The sequence below is a fragment of the Heloderma suspectum genome, chromosome 2, assembly GCF_057233095.1.
Source record: "Heloderma suspectum isolate Gila_16-S chromosome 2, 16-S_ref, whole genome shotgun sequence".
Classification (NCBI taxonomy): domain Eukaryota; kingdom Metazoa; phylum Chordata; class Lepidosauria; order Squamata; family Helodermatidae; genus Heloderma; species Heloderma suspectum.
This window is the reverse complement of record NC_139459.1, coordinates 213,255,943-213,283,842: the sequence shown is the minus strand read 5'-3', so window position 1 is coordinate 213,283,842 and position 27,900 is coordinate 213,255,943. Positions and strand designations below refer to the sequence as shown.

Genomic DNA, 27,900 nt, shown 5'->3' with positions numbered 1-27,900 from the left:
CTCCAGGCCAGTCTAAAATGTTCCATTCTTGCTAAAGTGATCAAGATGGTGTTGCCTCCAAATACATCTGGATGAAACTCATTATCTGGATCCATTTCAATCAGGCTTTCAGCTAGGATATGGGAATGAGACTGCATTGGTTGCCTTGGTGGATGACCTACAGCAGGAACTGGATGGGAGGAGTGCAATCTTATTAGTTCTCTTGGACCTCTCAGCAGCCTTTGATACCATCGACCATAGTATCCTTCTGGACCGTATAGTGGAACTGGGCCTTGGTGCTGTTTTGCAGTGGTTCCATACTTTCTGTCAGGCCATGACCAGAAGGTGATGCTGGGGGATTACCATTCAACTCCAAGGCCATTGGCCTGTAGTGTCCCACAGGGCTCTATCTTGTCCCCCATGTTATTCAATATTAATATGAAACCACTGGAAGAGGTCATTCGGAGTCTTGGAGTAAGCTGCCACCAATATGCTAATGCACCCAACTCTATTGCTGTCACCTAGTAACAAGGAAGCAATTAAAACCCTTGAATGCTGGCTGGATTTGATAATGGGCTGGATGAAGGTGAAAAAGCTGAAATTAAACCCAGACAAGAGAGAGATGTTGTTGGTCAGTAGAAACCCTGACTTGGAAACTGAAGTTCAACCTGGTTTTGTTGTGGTTTTAGGGGTGGGGAGCCTGCCTGATATGTGGGAGCGAGGGGGCATGTGTCCACCTGATGGAGGCAGTGGGGGGGGTGCTGGGGGCCAGAACATACCGAGGCTGGGCAGCAGGCACTGGCGGAGCGCTAGGGGCAGGCCATGCCAGGTAAGGGGAACAAGGGAGAGATGTGTAGTATCTGTCCCCTGCTCTGGGCCTGTCCAGAGCCAAAGGATGGCTGGGGGAGGCGTGACCCCATCTTCTGGCCTTCGTTTGCTGCTCTGCAATGCCAGGTCTGTTACCCAGAAAACCTCCCTCATCCATGACATGATCCTGGATGAGGGTGCAGACCTGGCATGTATTACGGAGACCTGGCTGGCCGAGGCTGCTGCTCCAACCCTTGCAGCCATGTGTCCAGCCGGATTTTCGTATGCACAGCAGCCGAGGGCTGGGGATCGGGGAGGGGGAGTGGCTGTTATCTACCGAGAGTCCTTGGTCTTCACCAGACCCCCTCTCCGGGAGACCAAGGTTGCTGAGTGCATGTACTGGAGGTTGGGCCCGAAGGGCAGTCTGGGGATTCTTCTCGCGTACCGTCCACCCCGCTGCATGACTGACTCCCTGGCCGAGGTGCTTGAGGTGGTCTCTGATGTGCGTGTACAGTCCCCTAACATATTGGTGTTGGGGGACTTCACCGTACATTCGGAGGCCATCCTCACAGGAGCACCTCGGGACTTCATGGAGACCATGGCCTCCTGGGAGCTGCACCATATTCTAACAGGGCCCACCCATGTAGCCGGTCATGCACTAGACCTTGTGTTTGTTTCTGGAGAAGCGGGGAGTGATCTGGAAGTCGGGGGTATATCCACCACCCCCTTGTCATGGTCAGATCACTATCTGGTGACGTTGGACTTCTCGGTTCCACAACCCCTCCGCAGGGGTGGAGGACCTATTAAAATGGTCCGCCCCAGGCGTCTTATGGATCCAAATGGATTCCTGAACGCCCTTGGGGATTCTCTGGGGCATGCCAACGGCCACTCGGTGGAGACCCTGGTGGGTGGCTGGAATGCCGCAATCACTGGGGCATTAGATCAGGTGGCTCCGAAACGCCCTCTCCCCCTGAACAGGGCTCGGACTGCACCATGGTTCAGTCCGCGGTTACGAGCTCTGAAACAGGAGGTGAGACAGCTAGAGCGCCGGTGGCGGACGTCTCGCTCCAAAGACGATCAGACACGGGCTAGAGCTGTATCTTCAGCCTATCACGTGGGGGTGAAGGCAGCAAAAAAGGAATATTATGCTGCCTCCATCGTGTCTGCAGGGTGCTGTCCCAGGAGGCTGTTCCAAGTGGTCCGGAGCCTGGTCGGTCCTGTGGCTCCGGAACCACTGGAGCATTCTAAGGCCTCCTGTGAGGCCTTGGCAAGGCACTTTGCAGATAAAATTGATCAGATTAGGTGTGTTACTCTGCACGCTGTGGATACAGTTAGTGAACAAGAGGCAGCCTGTGGCAAACCGGTTTTGTGGGATCGGTTCCAGCTTCTTCCTCCTGATGAAGTGGACAAGGTGCTTTCATCTGTAAGGCCGACCACCTGCTTACTTGATCCTTGCCCATCTTGGCTCATTATGAGCTGCAGAGAGAGGCTGGGTGAGGGGATCGAGGCGGTGGTGAACGCCTCCCTTGAGGAGGGAGTGATGCCATCAGCCCTCAAGGAGACAGTGATAAGACCGCTCTTAAAGAAGCTCTCCTTGGATCCTCAAGTTTTGAACAACTTTCGCCCAGTCTCAAATCTGCCATTTTTGGGCAAGGTGATTGAGCGGGTGGTGGCGGTGCAGTTGAAGGCACACTTGGAAGGAACTGATTATCTAGACCCATTTCAGTCGGGCTTCAGGCCTGGGCATGGGACAGAAACAGCCTTGGCCGCCTTGGTAGATGATATGAGGAGGGCTCTGGATAGGGGTGAATGCTCCTTCCTTGTTCTCCTCGACCTCTCAGCGGCTTTTGATACCGTTGACCACGGTATCCTCCTGGACCGCCTGGAGGGGTTGGGCATTGGGGACACCGTATTGCGGTGGTTCCAGTCCTTCCTCTCCAGCAGGTACCAGAGGGTAGCACTGGGAGAGGAGGTTTCGGACCCGTGGCCACTTACTTGTGGGGTGCCACAGGGTTCCATCCTCTCCCCGATGCTATTTAACATCTATGTGAAGCCGCTGGGGGCTATCATCAGGAGGTTTGGGATGCAGTGTCATCAATATGCGGATGACACGCAGCTCTACCTCTCGTTTAAATCTTCACCAAGGTTGGCCGTAGAATCCCTGTCCAAATGTCTGGAGACGGTGAGTGGCTGGATGGGGAGGAATAGGCTGAAGCTGAACCCTGACAAGACCGAGGTACTCTTGGTGGGAGACAAGAGGAGGCTGGGGGATGTTGACCTGGTGTTGAATGGGGTATGGCTACCCTTGAAAGACCAGGTCCGCAGCCTGGGGGTCATTTTGGACTCCCAGCTGTCCATGGAGGCTCAGGTGTCAGCTGTGAGCTGGACAGCGCTGTATCAACTCCATCTGATACGGCGGCTGCGCCCCTTCCTTCCTGACCATCTACTCCCATCGGTAGTACATGCCCTGGTCTCCTCTCGTTTAGACTACTGTAATGCGCTCTACGTGGGGTTACCCTTGAAGACGGTTCGGAAACTGCAGCTGGTACAGAACGCGGCGGCTCGCCTGATTAAAGGCAGCCGCCGGCGAGATCACATCACTCCAGTGCTGAAGGAGTTGCACTGGTTACCAGTTGTTTTCCGGGCCAAATTCAAGGTGTTGGTTTTGACCTTTAAAACCCTATATGGTTCCGGCCCCGCCTATCTTAAGAAGCGCCTCCAGCAGCACCAGACAGGCCGCTTAACAAGATCAGCCTCGGATGGCCTTCTCTCTGTCCCATCAGCCAGGACAGCTAGACTGGTGGAGACGAGGGAGAGGGCCTTTTCTGTGGTGGCCCCCACTCTGTGGAACTCCCTCCCTAGGGAACTCTGTCATGCCCCCTCTTTAATGAGCTTCCGTCGTGCATTAAAAACGTTGTTGTTCAGGCAGGCATTTGGGGTGGGTTAGGGTATTTTAGAAAATGTTTTTATTGTAGAATTTTATTGTTTTAAACTGTTTTTATTGTATATTGTACATCGCCCAGAGTGGCTGGGTGACCAGCCAGATGGGCGATTAATAAATTTAATAATAAATATAACCTTTTCTGGGAGGGAGTTGCACTCCCCTAAAGGATCAGGTCCATAACTTGGGAGTGCTCCTTCATCCTCCACTGTCCCTGGGTTTTCAGGCGGTGGTGGTGGCAAGGAATACATTTGTACAATTGTGCTTGCACCAGCTGTGACTCTTCCAAATCAGTCTGACTTGGAAACCGCTATCCATGCTTTGGTTACATTGCATTCAAACTTTTGCAATGTGCTCTGTGTAGGGCTACCTCTGAAGATTGTCTGGAAATTTCAGTTGGTACAAAATGCGGCAGATAGGGTGCTAACTGGTACACGGTATTATGACTGTGTTACACCTGTGCTGAGAGACCTACCCTGGTTGCCAATAGCTTTTGGGGCGGAATTCAAGGTGTTGGTCTTAACCTTTAAGTCTCTAAATGGCTTAGGACCTGGCTATCTAAGGGACTGCCTGTCTCACGAGGAACCTGCCTGAATACTAAGATTTGCAGGAGAGGCCCTTTTGAGGGCCTGCAGAGGCCCAGTTTGGGGGCATGAGTGAAAGGTGTTCTCCTGTGTTGCCTGCAAAGTATGGAACATGCTCCCTCAGAACTATGGCTGACACCCACTCTAGGACTTGAGAAAGGGTGTAAAGGCATAGCTTTTTAAAATGTGTAATGTTTAATGTACTTGTTGTTGTTGCAAGGTTTTATTGTTTTAAATTGTTGTACACTGCCTTGATGGCTCTTTAGCAGAGACAGCGGTATATAACAACTGATAAATAAACAAACAAATAAATAGTGACCAAGTAAATTGGAGTCCCAAACATGAAATAAGTTCATTTCTCCTGGGAAGAGCATGTGTAGCAATAACATGTCCCAAACACAAAGTTTGAGACTTTGAGTTGACACCATCTTGACCCCTCCAGCAACTTTACAGATGCCGCCTGCTCTCATGCCCAATGAGAGTGTGGGGGGACCAGGAGTATTCACTGCACAGAAACTAAAAAGCTAGTTAAAGAAAAATGAAGTGTACTTTTGGTGCACAGATCCCTGTTTCTCTTGAAGCAACCCAAGAGAAGTTCAGATGATGGTTAGCGTGAGGAGAGAGTGGTCACTTCCATCCTCAGAGACCAGTAATGTTTTCAAGTAGGTGAACCAAGCACAAGACAAGCAACCCAATGGCACTTCATCCACTCCTTTTGTGTGTTCTGTTTTGTACGTTTCGATAGGAAGAATGAGAAAATTAGGGCTCCCTAGCAATGTCCTGGTGGAAGGGAGAGGAGGGACACTTTGTGTTACAGCAGCCTACCTACCCATTGTGAAAGCAATCCTCCCAGCACGTGTTTACTTTCAGCTAGTCTGCCAGTTTCCTGTTACTGAAACTAGTATTCACAGCCTGGCTGCTGGGGGTGCACTTGGCACTTTCCCTCCAAATACTCAGCTTTGTAGGCAGAACAAATTGCACAGCACTGACTGAGGTTACTGTATTACCCAGCAAGAGAGAGAGAGTGGTGGAAGCACACACAGGAGATCTCCATGTGTCTTGATGTCCACATCTCACAGAATGATGAAGGGCATTAGATCTATAGGCTTCCAAATGAAATGGAAGGTGCCCAGTCCTGCTGCTGCTGAGGGAGAGAATCCAGTTGTCCGTGGAGGAAAGGAGCTATGATTTGTCTCCTTCAGGCTTGGCTTTTGCATTAGGCACCAGCAGCAGTGAGGGGGATTATTGTATATGTTGGGATAGAGGAGGGAGCACTTGCCAGGTGGGGTGTGGGGTGTGTTTGTTGCCACATGCAAGGGAGGCAATTGGATTTTTTGAAGCTTGGTCTTGTGTCATGAAATCTCAAGGGGATTTGCTTTAATTAACAGATTGGCATCAGTACGATGACATAGTATGTGCTAAACCTTCAGAGAATGTGTGGAACAGTATTAAGAGTCATATTCCAGGGTGGAAAAGTTCAGAGAAAGATATTGTGAAAGGAAAACGTATAGCAGCAAAAGTAATGCTGGAAAACCTCTTCAGTATACTGAACACCTGGACGCCTGTCAATGTCAAGAACTTTCTCCAACAATTCAGTCAGTTTTACTTGGTGAATAGTAAACCAATGGTAGATGAGAAAGGACCAAAGGAATGGACAGATTTGCAGTATGGAGAAAAGCAGGTATTTATAACACTTTCTAAATAAGACAACAATTTGATGTGTCTAACTTGAATAAGCCACTTGAACGTTTTTGTTGTTGTTCAACTCACTGAGTTGAAACTAGAACAGGGGATTGGATGTTCACAAACTCTCATTCCAGCAGAAGAAAAAGATAAAATAGAAAAACGGACTGCGTGGATAGGTGAATTATGTTGCAATAGTTCCATTTGAGTGAACCCATGGGACATATTCCTCTATGTGCTTCCTCCACATAGAGAGGCACCACTTAGGGCTCTAGTATAATCTTCTCCTTGCCATGTTGCCTCCATGCCAAGTGTGCTGCTGCTTTACCAGGTGTGCCAATGACTTAGGAGGTGCAAGCTAAGACACTTCTGCAGCTTGCTATGGCCACTGGATGCTCTCTATATAAAAAATGGCACCACTGCTGTAAGAATGTTGGATGCTTTGGAGGAAGCAAGGTTGCAGTCCTGCACAAAGTTGGTTTTTTGAATTCATTGGGTTCTTTGTTGTTGTTGTTCAGTCGTTCAGTCGTGTCCGACTCTTCGTGACCCCATGGAAAAACGGACGATCTGTAAGATTAAGGAGACTAGTTGGAGAGTAAGAGTAAGGAGATTAGATGGATAGGCTCATTAGTTTGTAAATTTGCTGTCCTGCTTCTCAGCCCATTCATAGGAGCAACACAGAATTAATTTATAGACCTCCCTCAATTTGCTGTCATTATCTAGTTGCTCAAGCAGCTAGAATTCTGTTATCATATGTCTTATGAAAACTGCCATTAATTTGGTAAACGTTGGTTAAGGTCTAAGTTGGCGAATGTCATATGAAAATAGATACTTCTTTTTCCACTTGTCAAACATAAAACAGCAAATTCTGGCAACTGCATTTTGGTGACTGTCAACATACATAGTTGCCAGATTTTGGACATTCACAAAATTCGTCTGAGATTATCCACTTTGACATGTACCTTTCAACATCCACCAACTTTGGGACATGTATGTAATATACACAATTCTTTTTAGAAACGGAAGCAGAGCAATGCTAGCTACCAAAAGATATAATCTGTTGGGTGCACAACATGCTGCCCCCAGACATATTTTGTGCAGGGCCATCAGCACACGATAGCACCCATGGGCAGTTGCCGACTCTGCCCCAGACCACTCACTGTCACTGTTTCTTTTTGGAGCATGCTGGCAGAGAAGGTCCTGCTAACAGTTTTCCCTGTCTGACAGTATGCTCTATTTTTATGCTGGGCGCGAGGGAGGGTCTTTTCTTCCTTGGTGCCTGGCATAAATGGGGTGCAACCAGCAAGCCTCTCCCTCAACTGCAGATTGCACTGTTACCTGTATGGAGATCAGTAACGCAAATGGAATGTGCTATTGGGCATGAATTGAGTGATCCTCTGGATAAGGCCTTCCCAATTAGGGAGTAGAATGCCTTCCAGAGAAAAATAGGTGACCTATGGAAGTGTTTTTAAAATTACTTTATCCTCTCTCTCTATTTAGATGAAAGAGTTGATACTGAACTATTTGAGAGAAGTAGCCGGTCCCCTTCTTAACCAGAACAGTACAAATTGTCCAGTGCAAAATAAGCTGGGCCTGGCATTGATCATCCTTCTACTAGGAAATTTCTACTACCTTCCAACATCAAAACATGATCTGGCACAGTTATGCATCCTTCTTTGTTTGGAGAAGCCACTAGCAGATGTAGTGAATGTAGTACATTCTCTCAAAGGGGTGTTTTCAGGGATTCCAAGGTATGTGGTATGTAATTTCGGGTATGAAAATTAAGGGTCAGTGTTTGAATAGATGTGTAAAATGATGATGGTTGCAACTTTCTAGCAGCTTTTTGATGTGCAAAAATTTAACAGGTTCAGACTTCCCCATGTTGTATCTCCAGATAGGGATATCTGTTGAATTTCTGCATGTCACACATCTACTAAAGGCCATGAGCTTCCATCAGAGCAAAAGTAGCAATATTACGAGAGATAGTAGGAAAAATATCAATGGGGTTTGGCTCTTTTCATTGCATTTTAAAAGATATTCTCTTGAATTCTATTCCCTTCCACTTGTGGGAGTGTCCCATGTCTGGAGTTAGACTCACAGGGAATGCTTGATGGTGAAAGTGGGTGGAAGAGATACTTGCTGATTTTCCCCTCCCCCATACAGCCTGTTGCACTCCCTTAAAAAACTGCTCTGGAGGGTTGAGGGACCCTCGGACATTGTGGGAGAGTGAAGCAGAGGGCTGCAATAGGAGGGGAATTGGCAAAAATTGACTCCTCCATCACTTCTGCCAGTGGAAGCCTCTGCTGAATCGGTGTGCCTTCTATAAATGGAATGTGCCGTTCCAATTGTGGAAGGAACACTAATTATTATTATTATTATTAAATTTATTAATCGCCCATCTGGCTGGTCACCCAGCCACTCTGGGCGATGTACAGCACACAATAAAAACAGTTTAAAACAATAAAATTCTACAATAAAAACATTTTCTAAAATATCCTAACCCACCCCAAACGCCTGCCTGAACAACAGCGTTTTTAATGCACGACGGAAGCTCATTAAAGAGGGGGTATGACGGAGTTCCCTAGGAAGGGAGTTCCACAGAGTGGGGGCCACCACAGAAAAGGCCTTCTCCCTCGTCCCCACCAGTCTAGCTGTCCTGGCTGATGGGACAGAGAGAAGGCCATCCGAGGCTGATCTTGTTAAGCGGCCTGTCTGGTGCTGCTGGAGGTGCTCCTTAAGATAAGGAGAATACAATCCGTTGTTCTATAATGGCCTTTACAGTTCCTGTGCCTTAGTCAGAATGCAGAATAGGAAAAATGCATCACAGTTATTTTAGGGACTGTTTCATTGATTTGGTGACATGATGGGAACAGATTATGACCTTGTTATAACTATGAAGTGCTATGTATTTGTATATGCAGACTTCCGCAATTACACTTGCCATGGCAAGCATGACACACCTTCTGGTGAGCATGACGAGTGCCAGTTCTTTTAGCCAATGCTTGGTCCTGGGGCTCTGAGCAAGTTGGAAAGGGAAGATTTTTAGCCAGTTTTCAGTGCTGGAGCTGTGATTGTGGACTCCTGTATATATCAGAAATATGGAAATATTTAACAGTGCGATGTGTCCAGTGAAATACTGCTAGCCTTGATTTTCCTGCAGATACATGTTTTTGATGCAACATTCTAGTTTTTTTTTTCTGGTAGGTCTTAATTTCTTTTTTCTCTTTCAGAATAGAACATTCTTTGATGATGTTCGGCAAAAGCTGTATTGCAGAGGAAATTCACCAGTGGTTGTGGACAATTCCAATTCTTCGTCTGTTTACTACACCTGTTGATCTTGACTGTGTTCAAGTGCATACTCTGCTTGAATCTGAAGAGAGATGGTCAGGGCTGGAAGGCCTTCCATTTGTGGCATACAGGGAAAAACAAGAACATAAGAAGTGAGGTTTAATGCATGTGCCTGGTCACTTCCTGTCTTTCTAAAATTATCAACGAGTTGTGTTGTTTAGACCTTGATATCCCATTTTTATATATGTGAACATAAACTTGAATTGTTCTAAATCAGGAGGTCTCATTGTAGAAATTATTCTGCTTTTCATAGAAGGAATGTCGTACATTCTCCTTTCCTTTTTGTACTAGGCATATGAGCTACGCTGACCTCTGTTTTATTCTTCATAGCTCTTTATCCCTGTAACATAGAGTGGAATACCCTTTTAGAGGAGATCAAGAAACATACATCAGCTTTAAAAATAAAAGAAGAACTAAGCTTGCTTTTGGGTAGAGTTTTACCGCTCTGTTTTGCCCCGTTCCCCAGTAGGTTGAATCAGTCTCTTTGTAGTCCCTGCAACTTCATGTACATCGGTGTGGTGGGATATTGTGTGTGTGTGTGCGTGCTCTTCATGCTTTCTCCTGAAGCTTTTTTCCCTATTTAGAGATGTCTACAGTTATAGTATATTAACAATAGAAGAAGCCGTGTCATGTGGTGTAACTGGGAAATGAAAAGGAAAAGGAGTTATATGACAGGAGGGTTCCTGCTCCCACAAGAGGGGTGTGTAAACCTGATTCCTTTATAGCTAAGGAGTAACGGGCATTCACTCCTGTCATTGCTATCATATTAAAACCATTATGTACTGAAAAGGAAGGCTGTTACACGAGGGTGACTTTGACTGCATGGAATAATAGGTGGTCCGTTGATGACCAGTTGGCCAATGCATGGGTATCCTGTATTGGCTGCTCTGAGGAGAGAGGTAGAACAATAAGGGAGAAAATGAGTCTACTTCATGAATTTTAAGGCAATAAATAACATTTGGTCAAATTAGCAAGTAAACACAAGTTAAACCCCCTTTCCCAGAATGGACCAGCATGGTTTTATTCAGTAAAGGACTTCGTTAGACTGAGGACCAAATGATATGTAACTTCGTTCACGTGGTATTGGCTAGTGTGCATTTTTAAACATACAACTAGCCAGTGCAAGGGGCTTCCATCCTCATCTTTGGTGATAGTGTGCCCCATCCCGCTTTGCCTTTCACAGTGGGAGCTTTCCTCCCATTGAGAATCGCAGGAGCGGGGAGATGGGTGACAGGATGTGATTCTGATTGGGACCATGGTGAGGGCAAAGGATTAAAGTCCCCCTCCCCCATGCCATGGTTCTGATCCAGCTCAGGACCACACCCTTTCGAAGCCCCCAAGACTTTTTCCAGATTGGAATTCGGCCCTCAGGCTTAGGTGAGTATAACCCTGCAAAAGAGTAGGGCTGTAAATCAGTTAATTGAATTGTAGACAAATTTGTATTCTAATACAAGTGTGTGAGTGTAAAGTTTGGACAAGAAAAAAACTAAAATCAGTCTCTTTGGATAATTTGAATGAAACCTTTTTCCTGTAAATTAAATCAAAAGCTGAGGAACAATCTGTAAATGTAAATGGAATTCATATTTACTGGCAAGATGAAACAGAACAAAGGAATTACCTAGTGTAATCCATTCTTACTGAAAAACTAGTACTACATTAAAGTATCTAAAAGGTGAACTGGTTTTTTGGAGAGTTACCTCAGTTTGACTACCCTTTCTTGAATGCTATTATGGGTCTTCCATCTTTGAAGAAGAAATTCCTGAATTATAGTGATCCACTGGTGATAGTCAAATCAGTTTTCCCAAAAAACCTTAACCTTGGAATCATATTTTCACTGGGAGGTATGTTATGTTTATATTTCTCTATTCAACATTTAATTTCAATAGCTCTTATTGGAGACCATGGTATTCAGTAAGGATAGTGAGATCATAAAGGGCCTTATAAAAATATTTCTAAGCATTGTAGATATATTTATAAAGAGATTCTCATGCAGTTCCAGAAATGGTAATGTTAGCCTCAAGATTAAATTTGGTATCACTATAGTAGTTTTTATGTCTAGTATTGCAGATTGGTCCCTTCCTTCTTCCCTTTGCACACCTGAGGTCATGGCTTGTTAAATCTGTTTGTGTAATTTCTGAATTGGGAAACTGGGTTAAGTGCTGCTTTTAGACAGAATATGAAACCAGGATTGGATCCTGGTTTCAATCATCTTTTTCATTTTCTTCTTCCTGATTGTGCAAAAATTTGTATTAGGTCTATAGTACATCTCTGCTCAAGTCTTCTGTATACTTGCTGTTCTTTGTATGTTGAAGTTATTTTCTATTTGCATTTGCAGAGTCTTGCTACTGCTAATGAAAGAAAAGAAGCATTTGGTGACAGGAAATAGAGCATTATTCAGGTCATGGTTTTCCTTGCTGCCTCTAAGGGACTTGGTAGAATTTGTCTCTGACCCTTCTGCTGATCTGTTGGACTGTCTTCTAGGAACTTACCATAGACTGAAGAATATGGAAATCTCGTTATGTAGTTGTGAGGTTTGTTCTCATTTTTTCCTTTTTTATTCAGTTGTCTGCTCACAGTGACCAGTCCATCAATAAATAAGATTTCATAGAATAGTAGGATTGGAAGCGGTTTATAAGACCATCGAGTCCAACCCCCTGCTCAGTGCAGGAATCCAAGTCAGATTTCATCTATTCAAAATAAAGAACCCTGTATTTTATAAATTCAAAAACGTAACGGTTTACAGAAAATCATAAAACTGTTACGTTTGAACAAAACTGGAGGTCTCTTGATTAGAGAAACTGTCATTGTGGCAGCATATTTTATACCAGAGGAACCTTTATCATTCAGATCTATGGTGTGTCACAGAGAGCACCAAGTATAGTTTCTGTGGTGAGTATATGTGTGGAGAAATTTTAAATCTGCCGTATCAGTGCCTTTGGATCCCAATTTGTGACTCTGACCCAGTTCACATGATTGAACAGCCCACTGTGGCTTATTTAAGCCATGGTGGGCTTGAGGTATGAGTCGGTGGCCATCTTGAATATTCAACGCCTGGCCGCAGCTTGTCATGTTGTGCTAATCTGGGAACTGTGGGTTATGCCTCCCTCACATAACTCATGGTCCCCAGTTTCATATGACATGACAAGCCACAACCGGACATTGAATATGTAAATCCCGCCCAGCACACGCTGCAGCCCACCGTGACTTAAACACGGTGGCTATTTTGATTGTGCAAAGTGGCCCAGTATTTATAACTGAGAACAGGATGGAACGAAATAACCTGACACTCACCATTCTTGCAAGTTTTGGATGAGCCTGGTACTGCAGCAGAATCCCACCATCAACCATTAGTGACACAATGGTATATTTCTATGGTCTGATTTTGGGATGATTCTAGCAATACATTTTCCATTCTGATTTTTGTACTCTTAAGGTTGTAATCCTACACATGACAGCCAGTGTGGTGTAGTGTTGGAGTGGGACTTGGGAGATCCAGGTTGTGGTCCCCACTCAGCCATGAAGCTCACTGGGTAACTTTGAGTCAGTCACTGATTCTCAGCCTAACCTACCTCATAGGGTTGTTGTCAGGATAAAATAGAGAGGAGGAGGAGGACCATGTAAATTGCCTTGGGTTCCTTGGAAGAAGAAAAAAGGCAGGATAGAAATGTAATAATAAAAAATACTTGCCTAGAATAAACCCAGTTCTCTATTTGATGTGAGGAGGCATCCAAGTGAATGGATTATCTTCTCATCACAACCCAGAAGGCAGGGATCACATGACTGTAATCTTTTGTGTGCTGTGCCTTTTGGCACTATCCCCAGTTCCTTCCCTACCTTTGCCCAGGACAGTTCTCTTTGAGCTTCAGTTTTCTGCTTTCCATAAGCCACCTTTCGAGCCCCTATGTATGGTCTTCCTTACGTTCCTTTATCTGAAAGTTGCCTATTTGGTAGCCATCATGGAAGCTCAGTTGGTCTCCAGACTTTGGACCAACTGTCCAAAGTCTGGAGACTTTTTCTGTGAGAGACCAACTGTGTAACTTTGACAAAGACGCTGTAACTTCACTGGCCCTTTTCTGCCTAAAGTTAACTGTTTCTCAAGAACTAGTCCTCCCTTCCTTTTACCGTAAGCTGTCTCACCTCTCTGAGGAACAATGGGATAATCTGGATATGTGAAAGGTAGGAAAGGTTCCTCCTGTGCAAGCACCGAGTCATTGCTGACTCCTAGAGGGACACCACTTTCGCTGGCGTTTTCATGGCAGACTATAGCGGGGTGGTTTGCCATTGCCTTCCCCAGTCATGACTACCTTTCCCCCAGCAAGCTGGGCACTCATTTTACCAACCTCAAAAGGATGGAAGGCTGAGTTGACCTGGGATCGAAGTCAGGTCGTGGGGAGAGTTTCAGTTGAAAACAATTTTATATTAGAAGAATGAAATCTTCTAGACATTCTGATTCCATATTTGTCTCCTTCCACCCCATATCTCTGGGTACTTCAAAGAGTAGTATCTCCACTCTAGAGTCAACCACCTCCTGCCCCCCCGCCCCCAATCAGGAATCAGCTTGGGCAAGTCCCATTCATTTGGATGCCTCCTCACACCCAACAGAGAATGAGACATTGGTTATTGCTCTGGGTGACAGAGGCATCTAATTCCACCCTTCAGGGGTGGCTGGCAAAAGAGGTGACATGCTGAAGATACAGAGACACATGTGCAGTCCAGAATGTGAACATTCTTTACTGAGTGCTTCACCTCTAGAATCCTGTCTTTTTGCTTGACCACGGATGGAACGGGGGGTAGAACCAGAGGGCACAGTATGCAAAAAATCACAGCCATGTGATCCCTGCCTTCCTGGATGGTGATGAGGGGATAGCCCATACACTCAGATCTCACCAAACCAGCATGGACTTTCAAAGTAAGTAACCAACTTCATTTCATATAGTAGGACTTACTTAAGAGTAAATATGCATAGGATTACCCTCAGGTAAATATACCTTTATAATTCATTTTGAGCCTCTTTTTTCAAAACACCAAATCCAGTGAATAGGGAAAACACACACGAGGCTTGATTTAGCCTGTTAAGCACTTTAAATCCCATTGATTTTCTATGATATAGTTAAGCACATTTTTAGGAACAGACTCCTATGATTCTAATATTCTTCCGTGATTTTTGGCAACGAGTTTGTACAGCCCTTTGAAGATAAAGTTGCTCAGATTCGTCATGAATTGGACACCTCGATTAATGCAGTTCTATTGGGAGAGGCGTTCAGGGCACCGTCTGGTCCAGTTTTTTGGATGAGTTTCAGTTATTGAGGCCTGATGTGGACAAGATGGTTGGCCAAGTCTGGTTGACCACTTGTGTGCTTGACCCTTGCTCTTCATGGCTTATTACATCAAACAAGGAGGGGATGTATGGCTTGGTCCAGGAGGTTGTAAATTCCTCCTTGAGAGAGGGAGTGGTGCCAGCCTCCTTAAAAGAGTAACAATTACAGGCCAGTGGCCAACATCCCCTTCCTGGGCAAGGTGCTTGAGCGGGTGGTTGCAGGACAACTCCAGGCACTCTTGAATGAAACGGATTATCTAGATCCATTTCAATCAGGCTTCAGGCCTGGTTTTGGAATGGAAACTGCCTTGGTCGTCCTGTGGGATGACCTCTGCCGGGAGAGGGATGGGGGAGTGCGGCCCTGTTGATTCTCCTGGACCTCTCAGTGGCTTTCGATACCATCAACCATGGTATCCTTTTGGATAGGTTGTCTGCGTTGGGAGTTGGAGGCACTGCACTGGTTCCGCTCCTACTTGGATGGCCACTGCCAGAAGGTGGTGCTGGGGGATTATTGCTCTGTGCCTTGCCAATTATGCCATAGAGTTAAATGGGGCTCTATTTTACCCCGCCCATGCTGTTTAACATCTACATGAAACTGCTGGGGGAGGTTATCCGGAGGAGTGGGCTGAGGTGCCATCAGTATGCAGATGACACCCAGCTCTACCTCTCTTCCTCATCAAACCCAGGTGAGGCAGTGGCTGTTTTGAATCAGTGCCTGGGCATGGTAATGAACTGGGTGAGGGCCAGTAAACTGAAACTCAATCCAGACAAGATGGAGGTGCTGTTAGTGGGTGGTTCGTCTGCCCAGTGCTGGAATTAAAATTCAAAGCCCTTAATGGCTTCGGGCCAGGTTATCTGAAGGATCGCCTCCTCCCATATGTGCCTGCCCAGACCTTAAGATTATCCTCAGTGGTCCTTCTTCTTGAGCCCCTGCCAAAGGAAGTGAGGCGGGTGGCTACCAGGAAGAGGGCCTTTTTGTGGAATGAGCTCCCTAGAGAGGTTCACCTGGCACCTAGGTTGTATTCCTTCCAGTGCCAGGTGAAGACCTTTTTATTCTTCCAGGCATTTTAGCATTTTAGCTTCCTAGTCTTTTAGCTTTGGTGTTTTAAATCTGTATTTTAAATCTCTGCATTGCTGCTAGGTTTTATTCTGGTTGTACTGTTATATTGTGGTTTTAATGCTTTTATATTTTATATTTATCCTGCACTTTGTGGGTTTAATTTTTGTCAACCACCCAGATTGATTCGGCTATTGGGCGATATAGACATGAAATAATAATTAAAAAAAACACCAGAGTTTGGAAAATATTTGTGAAAAAAGGTGGTGTACAGACTGTTCGTTAGAATATTGGTGAATATTCTCACAAAGCTTTACTTCAATGGTGAAAGGAGATAGCAGAAGGATTCAAGGAATATAAAGGCCATTCTTTTTTTAGCAGGGCTTGATATGTGAAAACCTTAGTTTTTAATATTTGCATACACGAACATTCTTGGAAAGGTTGAGAAAAATCAACCTAATAGTAACCGCCTGCTTAGAGGCGATACTATCCATATATTTATTTTAGTAATATATTTATATCCTGAACTTCTCTTCCTAAAACACTGCTCAGGGTGGCTTACAACAATTAAAGATGATTACAGTTTCACAAAAACAAAAGTATAAAACAATTAACCGAGGAGACGGGTTCAGCAGTTCAAGCCAACACCTAAAACATTACCTGCCACCTACAATGGTCTTCAGCAAGCAATAAAAACTGGGGGGAGCATGTGTAACTGCTCTTCACCAGGCAAGGCTCTCCGTAATAAGGGGGCAGCCACTGAGAAGATCCTCTCTCTCCCCACTCAAACAGGCTTCCACCCTAAATGGGACACAGAAATGGGCTTCTCCTTCTGATCTTAGGGAGTGGGCAGGATAGTATGGAAGGGGGCAGTCCCTAAGATACCTTGGACCTAAACCATTTAGGTTTTTAAAGGTAATTGTCAACACTTCTGAATTGTGTTCAGAAGCAGATTGGTAACCAGTGCAGCTCTTGCGGGATTGGTGTTATATGGTCGCACGGGCAGGTGTCCACCAACATCCTTGCAGATGTATTCTAGATCAACCGAGTCTTCTGAAGGCTCTTCAAAGGTAGCCCCATATAGAGCACATTGCGACGATCCAACCTAGATGTAATTAAGCCATGTGTGATCTGGCCAAGTCTGACTTCCTTGCAAGTGCCCCGTTGAAAGCCAGCCTACGCAAAATTTACCACAGTGGTTACATTGCCAAGACATGCTTGAAGCATATTGTAGTCACTCATACAAATTAGTCAAGTTGTACATCGCAGGAGAAAAAAACATCTTCTCCAGACCCTGCTAGCCTGATTTAGTAGGAGGATACCTTTCTGCCCTCAAATATGATGGGTATTTAAACCTTTAGCATGAGCAGAACCCATCCGCAAATACATTCTAGTATAAAGGAAATTATGTTGGCTACATCTCCATGTTACCCAGAATCCTGTTCCTGACGATGGCAATTCCTAATGCTCCACAAAAGGTGTGGGCAATACATGCTATAAAACATGTGGGAAAAAAAAAGAAGAAAAGGACCATGTCAAAGATACCTTGTACATGCCTTTTGGCATGTACAAAAAATGCAGTAATTTATAATGGCTGAGTGAGGCATTCCAGTACACAGCAGGCCTGCCCAGCTGCCTCTTCCTCACCATTCCAAAGAATAATGGGGAATGGGCTCATTCATATGACATAGCAAATAGGGTCCTGGGAGAAGGAGAACACACACAAAAATCCAGTCCGTAATCAGAGAATCCTGGAGAAAATAGCTCAGATCAAGTTAATTGATGCTTGATTTGTGTTGTACAACAAGATAGTGGAGATAGTTCTGCTTCTCTGACTTACGTTTTGTTGCTCTTCCTAGGAGGAAGAAAAACTTCTGGAGATGGTGCTGCACATCCTCTTTAATAAACAAAGTGGGTAAGTAATTTTTTTTATTATTTAAAATACCTCTTGACTGCCTTTCAGGGCAGAAGCCCTTCCAAAGCGGCCTACAACAATAAAATACATAAAACCATTAAGATATTAAAGGTGATATAAACATAAGCACATTAAAAACAGCAATACAAATCAGGAACAATAAAAACAGCAATAAAAAAAGCTACAGCAACTGCAACAGCAGCAATCATATTAGGAGCAGGCCAAGGTAAAATAATAAGTTTTCAAGGCCTTCTTAAAACCCTGCAATGATGAAACTCTTGGCAGAACAGTAATATACCTGACAAGGCTGAGCTGTGTGAAATCCTAGCTTTACCCTGGATAAATCACACTGGAGACTCTGGGTCAAAGGAATAAGAAAGCTTGCATTTATTGCAGGGAATACATGTTGTATAGGAGGGTCCCCACACAGGATGGAGGGAGACCCAAAGAGATGTCTCCTCTCTGGCAAGAGCATGAAAGAGTAGGGTCAGCAACCCTAAAAGTATCAGTCTACCATGGGAAGGAAGGTCAGCACAGATCAGAGGAGAGTTGTCCTCTGTTCCCTTTCCATGCAGATACACTAGCCTTTCTCTTTTGTCTTTGAAGGTAGCTAAGTTGCACCCACACTTCCAACAGAAGCATGGTGGGCAAATTTTTCTAAAGGTGTGGGGCCACTGCAGAGAGGGCCCTGTCACATGTGGTCACCCATCTAACTGCTCTCAGAGGTGGGCAGATGAGAAGGGCCTGGGCAAGCTGATATAGGTGAAGGTGATTCAAGTAATTTGGTCCCAAACTTTTTTTAAGGATTTAAAGGTCAAAACCAATACTTTAAATTGGACCTGGAAACACACCAGTAGGAAGTGCAGGTGGCACAGTATAGGCATTATGTGATCGAATCACCTCACCCCCACCAACACTCAGGCAGCCGTAAATATATGTGTACCTTCCTTACAACATGCCTAATTGGAAGCAGGTCCATTGAAGAGAAAAACTGAATCTTTGAGGACTGATCTGCTTGCAACAGAAAAAATGTTCAGGGGTTTGAGCTAGTTGTTCAGTTTGTCTTGTTCTTTCATATTCTCTCTCTCTCTCTGTGTGTGTGTGTGTGTTTGTGTGTGTGTGTGTGTGTAGATTGAGAGAGAGAGTGAGCAAGTGAGGGGCAGTTGCTTACAATACCATACAGTTTTAGAAGAAGTACAAAATTGACTCCTAATAATAACTACTTTATTGTTAATATTCCTGTACACTTTTAAAAACTGTTGTGAAGGAACACTGGAGCTAACTCCAATGTCCCTGGAAGGTAGGACAGGCCAACCCTGGCCTCAAGCCCCGAAACACACCCAGTAACTTCCCTCTCCTGCCAAGAGGCACTGAATTTAGCACTGAGGTTGAACAGAAAGGGACCACACCCACCTGGAGCTGGATAACTTTATTATAGGGAAAGGGATAGAGGGAAGAGAAGAATTAGATGTGGTAGGTTGTACAGAGAATTACAAAGCTGAAAACTTGCAAGGAAAACCAAAGCATATACAGAGAGCCTTTACACCTCACCCCCAAGCAAAATAACCAAACGAGCTAGCCTGTCCTTCACATACCTAAGTACAGGCCTCTCAGGATAGCATCCAGCCAACAGCAGGTCCAAGGCCACCATGACGAAGGGAGATGCCACACCTCTCCCTAAGGCCCAGCCCCAGCAACCCAGGGCAGATTTCCCTTAGCCAATCACCAGCTCAGCCCCCAAAGGGACCACCTTCACCCAGAAGAGGTAGGATCTTTCACCAGACCCAGATGTTATCTGTTTCCCAATTAGCAGGGACTGAGCATGGCCTTGAGCAACAGGGCCAAGTTGCTGGCAGTTAACACAATATTCCAGGTGGATGCCTGGGGTGTGACCCCCAGGCCTGGTCTCATTGTGGGAACAGGCTGTCGTTCTTGACAACTGTTATCAAAATAATTCTCTAGAAAGGTTTATTCGACTATGATAATTCAACAATTAAGAAAATATATATCAGAATGTTATTTCTCTCTGCCTTCCTGACATCTAGTTAGATGTGTTAACTTGACAAAATAGAATGTTTCTCAAGTTCTTCTTAACTAGTCTTCTAATTGAGGATCTTTCCAATCTTTCCATTTCTTTGCAAATTTTATTATTTTTATCAAATTATGCATCACTCCCTGTTTTAAATGCACACCATCCTCAGTCCCACAGAAATCTCGGGTGTCAGAGGGATTTGATATCCAGTTATATCTTTTATAACACCTGCTAATAGTCCAGAATCTTTTTACACATCCACTACATACACACCCACTACACACGGACATATATACATGCAGGACTGCGCAGTGCCAATAATTATTTGTGATCTCTGCTATAAATTCAATGTTTAATGGAGTACAGTGCCATGTCAGTTATACAAAGCCTTACCATGACACTCTGTCAAGGTAGATGAAATTTTATTTTTTAAATTCTGCCAGTAAAAATCTTAGCCCAGCTTTTCTGTAAGACATCCTCTCCAGCCTGCTGGGTCCACTTAACTTTTAACCAAACTAGACTTTTTTGCTACATGAATGTATCAGTAAAAGGGTCTCGAGCTAGTTTCAGAAATACTGTAGTCTTTGCAGATAATTCTGCTTTCCTAGTGAGGTTTTCAGTGCCATTCTAATACTGTGCTAGGGCTAATGTAGAGGGTTGAGGCTGATGAGCAACTTTCTCTCCCTCCCTCATCCCACTCCTACTATAGATCACCTAGGTAGTGCCAACAAGTGCTTAAAAGAATGTTGAATTACCATGTCTCTTGCCCATTATGTAAAACAACATGTGGGAATGGATAGAGATCAAAGATTGATGTACCTGGAGGTAGGGTTGCAGGTAAAGTGAAGTTACCCTACTCCCCAACTAGGAATAGATCCTATGTCCCTCAAATAGTTTTTCCTTATGTTCTAAAGAACTGGACCAGGATCCAGTGAGCATTTATGTACATCCACTGAAACCTTTTTTTTTTTTTTTTTTAATACAAGCTACAGCTTTTTATGTTGGGTGCCACTCCAGGGGTTTTTCTAGCTTTCAGGAGCAGCTATTAATGTTATAAATAAAATATTGCAAAAGCTTGTTGTAGGAAGGGGACATGAACATCGTGGGTGGATGTACAGAACCTGGTGCACAGCACTTCGTTTCCTGCCCAAAGTATTTTTTTCTAATAAAAAACAGAAGTTTATTCTCACTGCCCCCTTTTTGTTGTTCAGTCGTTCAGTCATGTCCGACTCTTCGTGACCCCATGGACCATAGCACGCCAGGCCTTCCTGTCCTGCGCTCTCTCCCGGAGCGTGCTCAAGTTCATATTAATTGCATCGGTGATGCTATCTAGCCATCTCATCCTCTGCCGTCCCCTTCTCCTTTTGCCTTCAGTCTTTCCCAGCATCAGGGTCTTTTCCAGGGAGTTTTCTCTTCACATTAGGTGGCCAAAATATTTGAGCTTCAGCTTCAGTATCTGTCCTTCCAATGAGCACTCAGGGTTGATTTCCTTTAGGATGGACTGATTTGACCTCCTTGCAGTCCAGGGGACTCGTAAGAGTCTTCTCCAGCACCACAGTTCGAAAGCATCAATTCTTCGGCGCTCAGCCTTCCTTACAGTCCAGCTCTCACAGCCATACATTACTACTGGGAAAACCATAGCTTTGATTAGACGGACCTTTGTCGGCAAGGTGATGTCTCTGCTTCTTACTATGCTGTCTAGGTTGGCCATAGCTTTCCTCCCAAGGAGCAAGCGTCTTTTAATTTCATGGCTACAGTCACCGCCTGCGGTGATCTTGGAGCCCAAGAAAGTCAAATCTGTCACTGCTTCCATTTCTTCCCCTTCTATATGCCAGGAAGTGATGGGGCCAGATGCCATGATCTTCGTTTTTTTAATGTTGAGTTTCAAGCCAACTTTTGCACTCTCCTCTTTCACCCTCAACAAGAGGCTCTTTAGATCCTCTTCGCTTTCTGCCATTAGGGTGGTATCGTCTGCATATCGGAGGTTGTTGATAATTCTCCCAGCAATCTTAATTCCGACCTCTGATTCATCCAACCCGGCATTTCTCATGATGTACTCTGCATATAAGTTAAATAAGCAGGGTGACAATATGCAGCCTTGTCGTACTCCTTTCCCAATTTTGAACCAATCGGTTGTTCCATGTCTGGTTCTTACTGTTGCTTCTTGACCCTCGTACAGGTTTCTCAGGAGACAGGTAAGGTGGTCTGGTACTCCCATCACTTTCAGAATTTGCCACAGTTTGTTGTGATCCACACAATCAAAGGCTTTAGCGTAGTCAATGAAGCAGAAATAGACGTTTTTCTGGAATTCTCTTGCTTTCTCCATGATGCAGCGAATGTTGGCGATTTGATCTCTAGTTCCTCTGCCTCTTCTAAACCCAGCTTGTACTTCCGGTAGTTCTCGGTTCGCATACTGCTGAAGCCTAGCTTGTAGGATTTTGAGCATCACCTTGCTGGCATGTGAAATGAGCGCAATGGTGCGGTAGTTTGAACACTCTTTGGCGTTGCCCTTCTTTGGAATTGGAATGTAAACTGACCTTTTCCAGTCTTGTGGCCACTGTTGAGTGTTCCAAATTTGTTGGCATATTGAATGCAGCACTTTAACAGCATCATCTTTTAGGATTTTAAATAGCTTGGCTGGAATACTGTCATCTCCACTAGCTTTATTGTTACTAATGCTTCCTAAGGCCCACTTGACTTCACTCTCGAGGATGTCCGGCTCAAGTTCAGTGACCGCACTATCATGGCTATCAGGGACATTCAGATCTTTCCTGTATAGTTCTTCTGTGTATTCTTGCCACCTCTTCTTAATCTCATCTGCTTCTGTTAGGTCCCTGCCTTCTTTGTCCTTTATCATGCCCATCTTTGCACAAAACGTTCCCTTGAGATCTCCATTTTTCTTGAAGAGATCTCTGATCTTTCCCATTCTGTTGTTTTCCTCGATTTCTTTGCATTGTTCATTTAAGAAGGCCTTCTTGTCTCTCCTTGCTATTCTCTGGAACTCTGCATTCAGTTGGGTATATCTTCCCCTTTCTCCCTTGCTTTTCGCTTCCCTTCTTTCGTGAGCTACTTGTAAAGCCTCATCAGACAGCCACTTGGCTTTCTTGCATTTCTTTTTCTTTGGGATGGATTTCGTTGCTGCCTCCTGAACAATGTTACGGACCTCCGTCCATAGTTCCTCAGGCACTCTGTCTATCAGGTCTAATCCCTGAAATCTATTCCTCACCTCCACTGTATATTCATCAGGGATATGATTTAGGTCATACCTGAACGGTTTAGTGGTTTTCCCGACGTTCTTCAATTTAAGCCGAAATTTTGCAAGAAGCAGCTCATGATCTGAGCCACAGTCAGCTCCAGGTCTTGTTTTTACTGACTGTATGGAGCTTCTCCATCTTTGGCTGCAAAGGACATAATCAATCTGATTTCGATATTGACCATCTGGTGACGTCCATGTGTAGAGTCGCCTCTTGTGCTGTTGGAAAAGAGTGTTTGCTATGATCAGCATGTTCTCTTGGCAAAACTCTATTAGCTTTTGTCCTGCTTCATTTTGTACACCAAGGCCATGCCTGCCTGTTATCCCGGTGATTTCTTGACTTCCTACTTTAGCATTCCAATCCCCTATGATGAAGAGGACATCTTTTTTTGGTGTTAGTTCTAGAAGGTGTTGTAGGTCTTCATAGAACCGATCAACCTCAGCTTCTTCGGCCTCAGTGGTTGGGGCATAGACTTGAATTACTGCGATGTTGAATGGTTTGCCTTGGATTCGTACTGAGATCATTCTATCATTTTTAAGATTGTACCCCAGTACTGCTTTTCCCACCCTTTTGTTGACTATGAGTGCTACTCCATTTCTTCTAAGGGATTCTTGCCCACAATAGTAGATATGATGGTCACCTGAATTAAATTCGCCCATGCCTGTCCATTTTAGTTCGCTGATTCCCAAGATGTCGATGTTCAATCTTGCCATCTCATGTTTGACCACCTCCAGCTTACCTTGATTCATTGATCTGACATTCCAGGTTCCTAAACAATATTGTTCTTTACAGCATTTGCCATCTTTCTGGCCTAAAGCAGTATAACACTTTGGGTCTGTCCAGTATCCATCTCTTGTTGGGGATAAGGCTGATTGCCTATAAGCGATCAATTACACAAGGGCTGATTAGATGCTGATCAGATACCAAGCACATTGAAATGTTAATACTTTGGATTATCTCAATATCCAGTATGTTACACAGCTTAATAATTGGAAAGCTGGTACTTTTACTGGATAAGAAATTTTATGGGATAAGTTTTAATCAGTCCTGGATGTGGCTTTAGTTATGACTGATGATTCAAAGTTGTTTTTTAGTTATATGTTGTTTGTGTATATTGTTTGTATGCTTTTATGTAAATAGCTTTTAAACGTTGTATATTGTATTTTAATATTTTAACTTGTGTAAACTGTCCAAAGAGCTTCAGCTATGGGGCAGTATAGAAATGTAATTAATAATAATAATAAGTTACAATGTTTCCATTACTTTCATTTACGAATATAAGGGATTAAAGGCCTTCTGCCCTTGCTCTAAGCCAGGGGCTGAACTGGTCATCCACCAGCCCCTTGCATAATTCAGAGCCAGTGTGCTACAAACAGATAGCAGGTGCACTGCAGAAAATGTGGTTGTAGAGAAAAATCCATCCACCCAAAGGAAACTATTTGGGAGTAGGATTTATTCGAATGTATGATTTTATTGGATCATTTGTAACCTTCTGCCTGTGATGGTAAAACATCCTCCTGGGACAAACTAGGCTATGAACAGGAATTTAATGTATGTATTTCACTTGTAGATAGTATTTTGCCATGTTTCAGTTACCCCTGTCATAGGGATAATAAATACCGGGAATAAGGAATCCCTGTAATCCTGGATCAAAGTTTTTCAGGGAATGTCTTCTCCCCATGCACTACGGTCATCATGTGAGGCCCTGCTCCAAATTCTGTCTTGAGCAAAAGATCAGATAGTTGCTCAAAAGTTGAACAATTTATTTGAACAAATACCATCTGGCTTTGGAGATTTGTTAGTTCCTAAATTTTACCAGTTCTAATGCTTCATCTTTTGTCACTTCTATTTGATATAGCTTTTCAGGTATATTCTCTGAAAAAAAAAATGGGAGAGGTACCCTATATACTGAAGTGGCTCTCTTTTCTCCCTAAGCTACCAGTATTTTCATTCATACAACATTGTAAATAAACTATTTTTTACTTCCAACAGAGAGTAGATGAAGGAAAAATTATTGCATTTTATAGAATCTCACATGAAGTCTGCATGCACCAGTATGATCCTCTGGGCTTATTTGTTATGCACATGTTCTATTTACTCGTAATCCAACCCCTTGTATTGCAAAAATAATTAAGGTTTTCCACAATTCAGCACACTACAGCAGGAGACTTGGAAACCTTCGATGGATGTTTGCCTAAGGCTTCATCATATGATATGCAGCAAAGTCCAGTTACTAAGGCAATACAAGTTGCCAGCTACAACAGCTGAGATTGTTTCAAACATTCTTAGACTTGTACCTATGGAGGTGAGAATCTCTCTCTTTGATGTTACATATTTGTAAGTCTATCTGCACCTCTGTTTGCATTCTCCTGAACCATTTCACCAGTCCACGTGGGAGAAATTCTTTTAAGAAAGCTCAGAGGGAGTGAAAAATATTAGGCAGAATTTGGTCCCCATGTGACTGACCACCTTGAAAGCTCTTTGTCACAAATGGATTTGCTTTGGAGAGTCAGAGCTTTTGTGTGATTACTAGCCAGTGCACCAGTTGCATCCCTGTTGTGCAGTAGGTTCAGGACAAACAAAGGAAAAGCTTCTTCCTGCAATTTATAATTCACATGAATCTCACTATAACAAGATGTGGTCATGGCCATTTAGGTTAGATAGCTTTTAAGCTGTGAAGTGTTTTTCATCTCTGTAAACCGCCCAAGAGCTTTGGCGATTGGGTGGTACAGAAATGTAATAAATGAAAATTAAATTAAATGAACTGGCCTACTGTGTGCAGCACTGCACTGGCTGACTTCTCATCCCTTCCCAGTTGCATCTGTGGTTCAGAGACTACACAACTGATTTGCCATGTATATCCCAGTGATGTTCCTTTTTAATGAAAGGGATAATGAAAACAGGGCCCAGTCAGGAGTTGCAGTAGTTTCCTGCTGGGGAGTAATCAGTCACAGCAGCATCAGTGAAGCAACATGGTTATGCTTTTGCTAGCACTTGATTTCTTGTGCTGCTGTGGGTCAGGTGAAAGGAAGGGTAGTATCATTACAGTGAAGCCATTTGTGGATTGCATACATAGTATCTTATAATGGTTATTTCTCTTCCGCTTTACTTTCAATAACAGATGCTTTTTCTGCTGTGCGTATTTCACTTAGCTTGTGTTTGTAATCCTGGTTTTAATTGTTTTTTAATGTATTGTGATTTGATTGTGTTAATTGCTTGCACATGGCTTTAGGAACTCTCACTAAAAGGCATTAATATATAATTATCACCACTTCGTATATTTGGCACTTCTGAATTCATATGGTTGGGGAGAGCTTGGGTTTTCCTGTGTTTCATGGTTTGGATTTGAGAAATTTATCTGTCATTCTGATGGTAGAAAGATCTATCCAATAAATGATTTGGAGGGTGGCATAAAAGGGTCCAGAAAAGTTTTCCTCAGTCCTGTCAGAGTTGCATGTGAGTCAACACTTGCCACAATTCCCTGTAAACCAGAATTGAAACCATGGTTTGAAGTGGATTTGTGCACAAACTATGATTAATACTAACCAGGGAAGTTGGTGAAGGCTTATGTCTACACCAGGTCAATGTTTGGTCCGAAAATCTGCTTAAGTTGCATTGGCTAGAAAAGAGATATTTTCCTTACCCTTTCTGTCCTAAAACTTTAAAACTATATTAATAGTATTGAAGTCTAGTTTAGATTTTTACTCTTAAAACAAGTTAGTTAAAATTAGTGGTAGGCTGCTCTTCAGCTGTTTGTAATTCTTTCCCTTCTGCTTCTTTTTTCAAAACAAAAAACCATGCAGAATACTCCAGTGACACACATGTTCCAAAGGCTTTGTGAAGATATCAGGAAGTGGTTTCGAAGAGCTCTACCAAAACGTTCACTGGAAAATCTTTCACATTCAGTTTCAGTTTCTTTTTCAGTGGAACTTGAGGTTTGTATTTTGGAACTACAATTATTTTCCAACTTATTCAAAACTTTGTCACTAGAAGGTGTTTTCCTTTTTAGCTTCATGTTTCTTTCAGCAGCAATCCTTATTTCCCTCATGGAAACTTTTACCCATTGCTGCTTCTGACATATTAAGAAATCTCAAAGAGGTGATTATTTGGATTAAGATTTTGGGACAGCTGTGGGATAATCCAGGGCTTACTCATCAAATGATTTTTCTGGGAAAGCCATTTAGGAATTGCTTATGCCCAGATGCCAGTCACCATCGCCTGCCAGAAAGAGAGTAAAGTGGTGTTCACTTCTGCTTTGTTGAAATATCTAAGTGACTGTGGTGTGCCCCCCCTCCCCGAGAAGAGAGACTGTCCGGCTACCTTAAGTCAAGCATTGGAACCCAACAATTGTGTTGGATTACAAGAGAGAAGAGTCCCCATAGCGGCAGACAGAACCTAATACTTTTCATTGCCCAAAATTAGAGCTGTGAAGGTCTGAGGAAAAAAATGAAAACATTCAGGAAATTTTGTTTGTGTTTTCTGTACGGTGCGAGGAGGCATCTAAAAGACTTGGTTGTTTCCTTGGCACTGCCCAGGAAAGTAGAGATCACATAATTGTAATCTTTCAAATGCCACTTCCTCCAGTTCTACCCCCTGTTCCTTCCCTGCCTTGCCCAGGAACAGTAATCCCTCAAGCTTCGTCTCTAGTTTTCCACTGAAAACACTTTTTTTCTAACTTCACCTTAACTCCTTTCTTACTATATCTTAATCTCAGGCTTCCTTCTACCCTTCTTTTAAACAACCAACTCTCACCTTACCTACTCATCTCTGTTCTGATGGGTCCAGTATGGAATGGAGAAATGGCATTGAAGAAACCTGGAAAGAATACAGTGCACATTAGGGTTGTCAAAGTTCCCAGCACATGAGGCTGCTAGTGTCCCACTCTACCAGCTGCCAAACTGCTTTGCCGCCCAAGCTTCGCAATCATGCTACTGCATCTGGGCAAAGTAGACACCAGCACCAGCAGCATGAGGAGCCGGATAT

The 27,900-nt window shown here is 43.8% G+C and overlaps 1 protein-coding gene across 12 annotated transcripts in view; it reads left to right on the top strand.

The window, feature by feature from the left end:
• LOC146353922 (E3 ubiquitin-protein ligase RNF213-like) overlaps positions 1 to 27,900 on the top strand; it is a 138,390-nt gene that overhangs the window by 18,364 nt on the left and 92,126 nt on the right. For 8 of the 12 annotated variants that reach the window (XM_084837661.1, XM_084837660.1, XM_084837658.1 and 5 more), the window contains 7 exons: positions 5,700 to 5,992; positions 7,495 to 7,745; positions 9,225 to 9,434; positions 11,678 to 11,873; positions 17,576 to 17,631; positions 25,069 to 25,222; positions 26,721 to 26,852. In XM_084837661.1, coding sequence (XP_084693787.1) covers positions 5,700 to 5,992; positions 7,495 to 7,745; positions 9,225 to 9,434; positions 11,678 to 11,873; positions 17,576 to 17,631; positions 25,069 to 25,222; positions 26,721 to 26,852 — 1,292 coding nt within the window. Of the gene's footprint in view, positions 1 to 4,885; positions 4,974 to 5,699; positions 5,993 to 7,494; positions 7,746 to 9,224; positions 9,435 to 9,926; positions 10,043 to 11,677; positions 11,874 to 14,188; positions 14,252 to 17,575; positions 17,632 to 25,068; positions 25,223 to 26,720; positions 26,853 to 27,900 lie in introns of those variants that run through there. The other 4 variants (XM_084837662.1, XM_084837667.1, XM_084837666.1 and 1 more) reach the window with 4 other exon arrangements.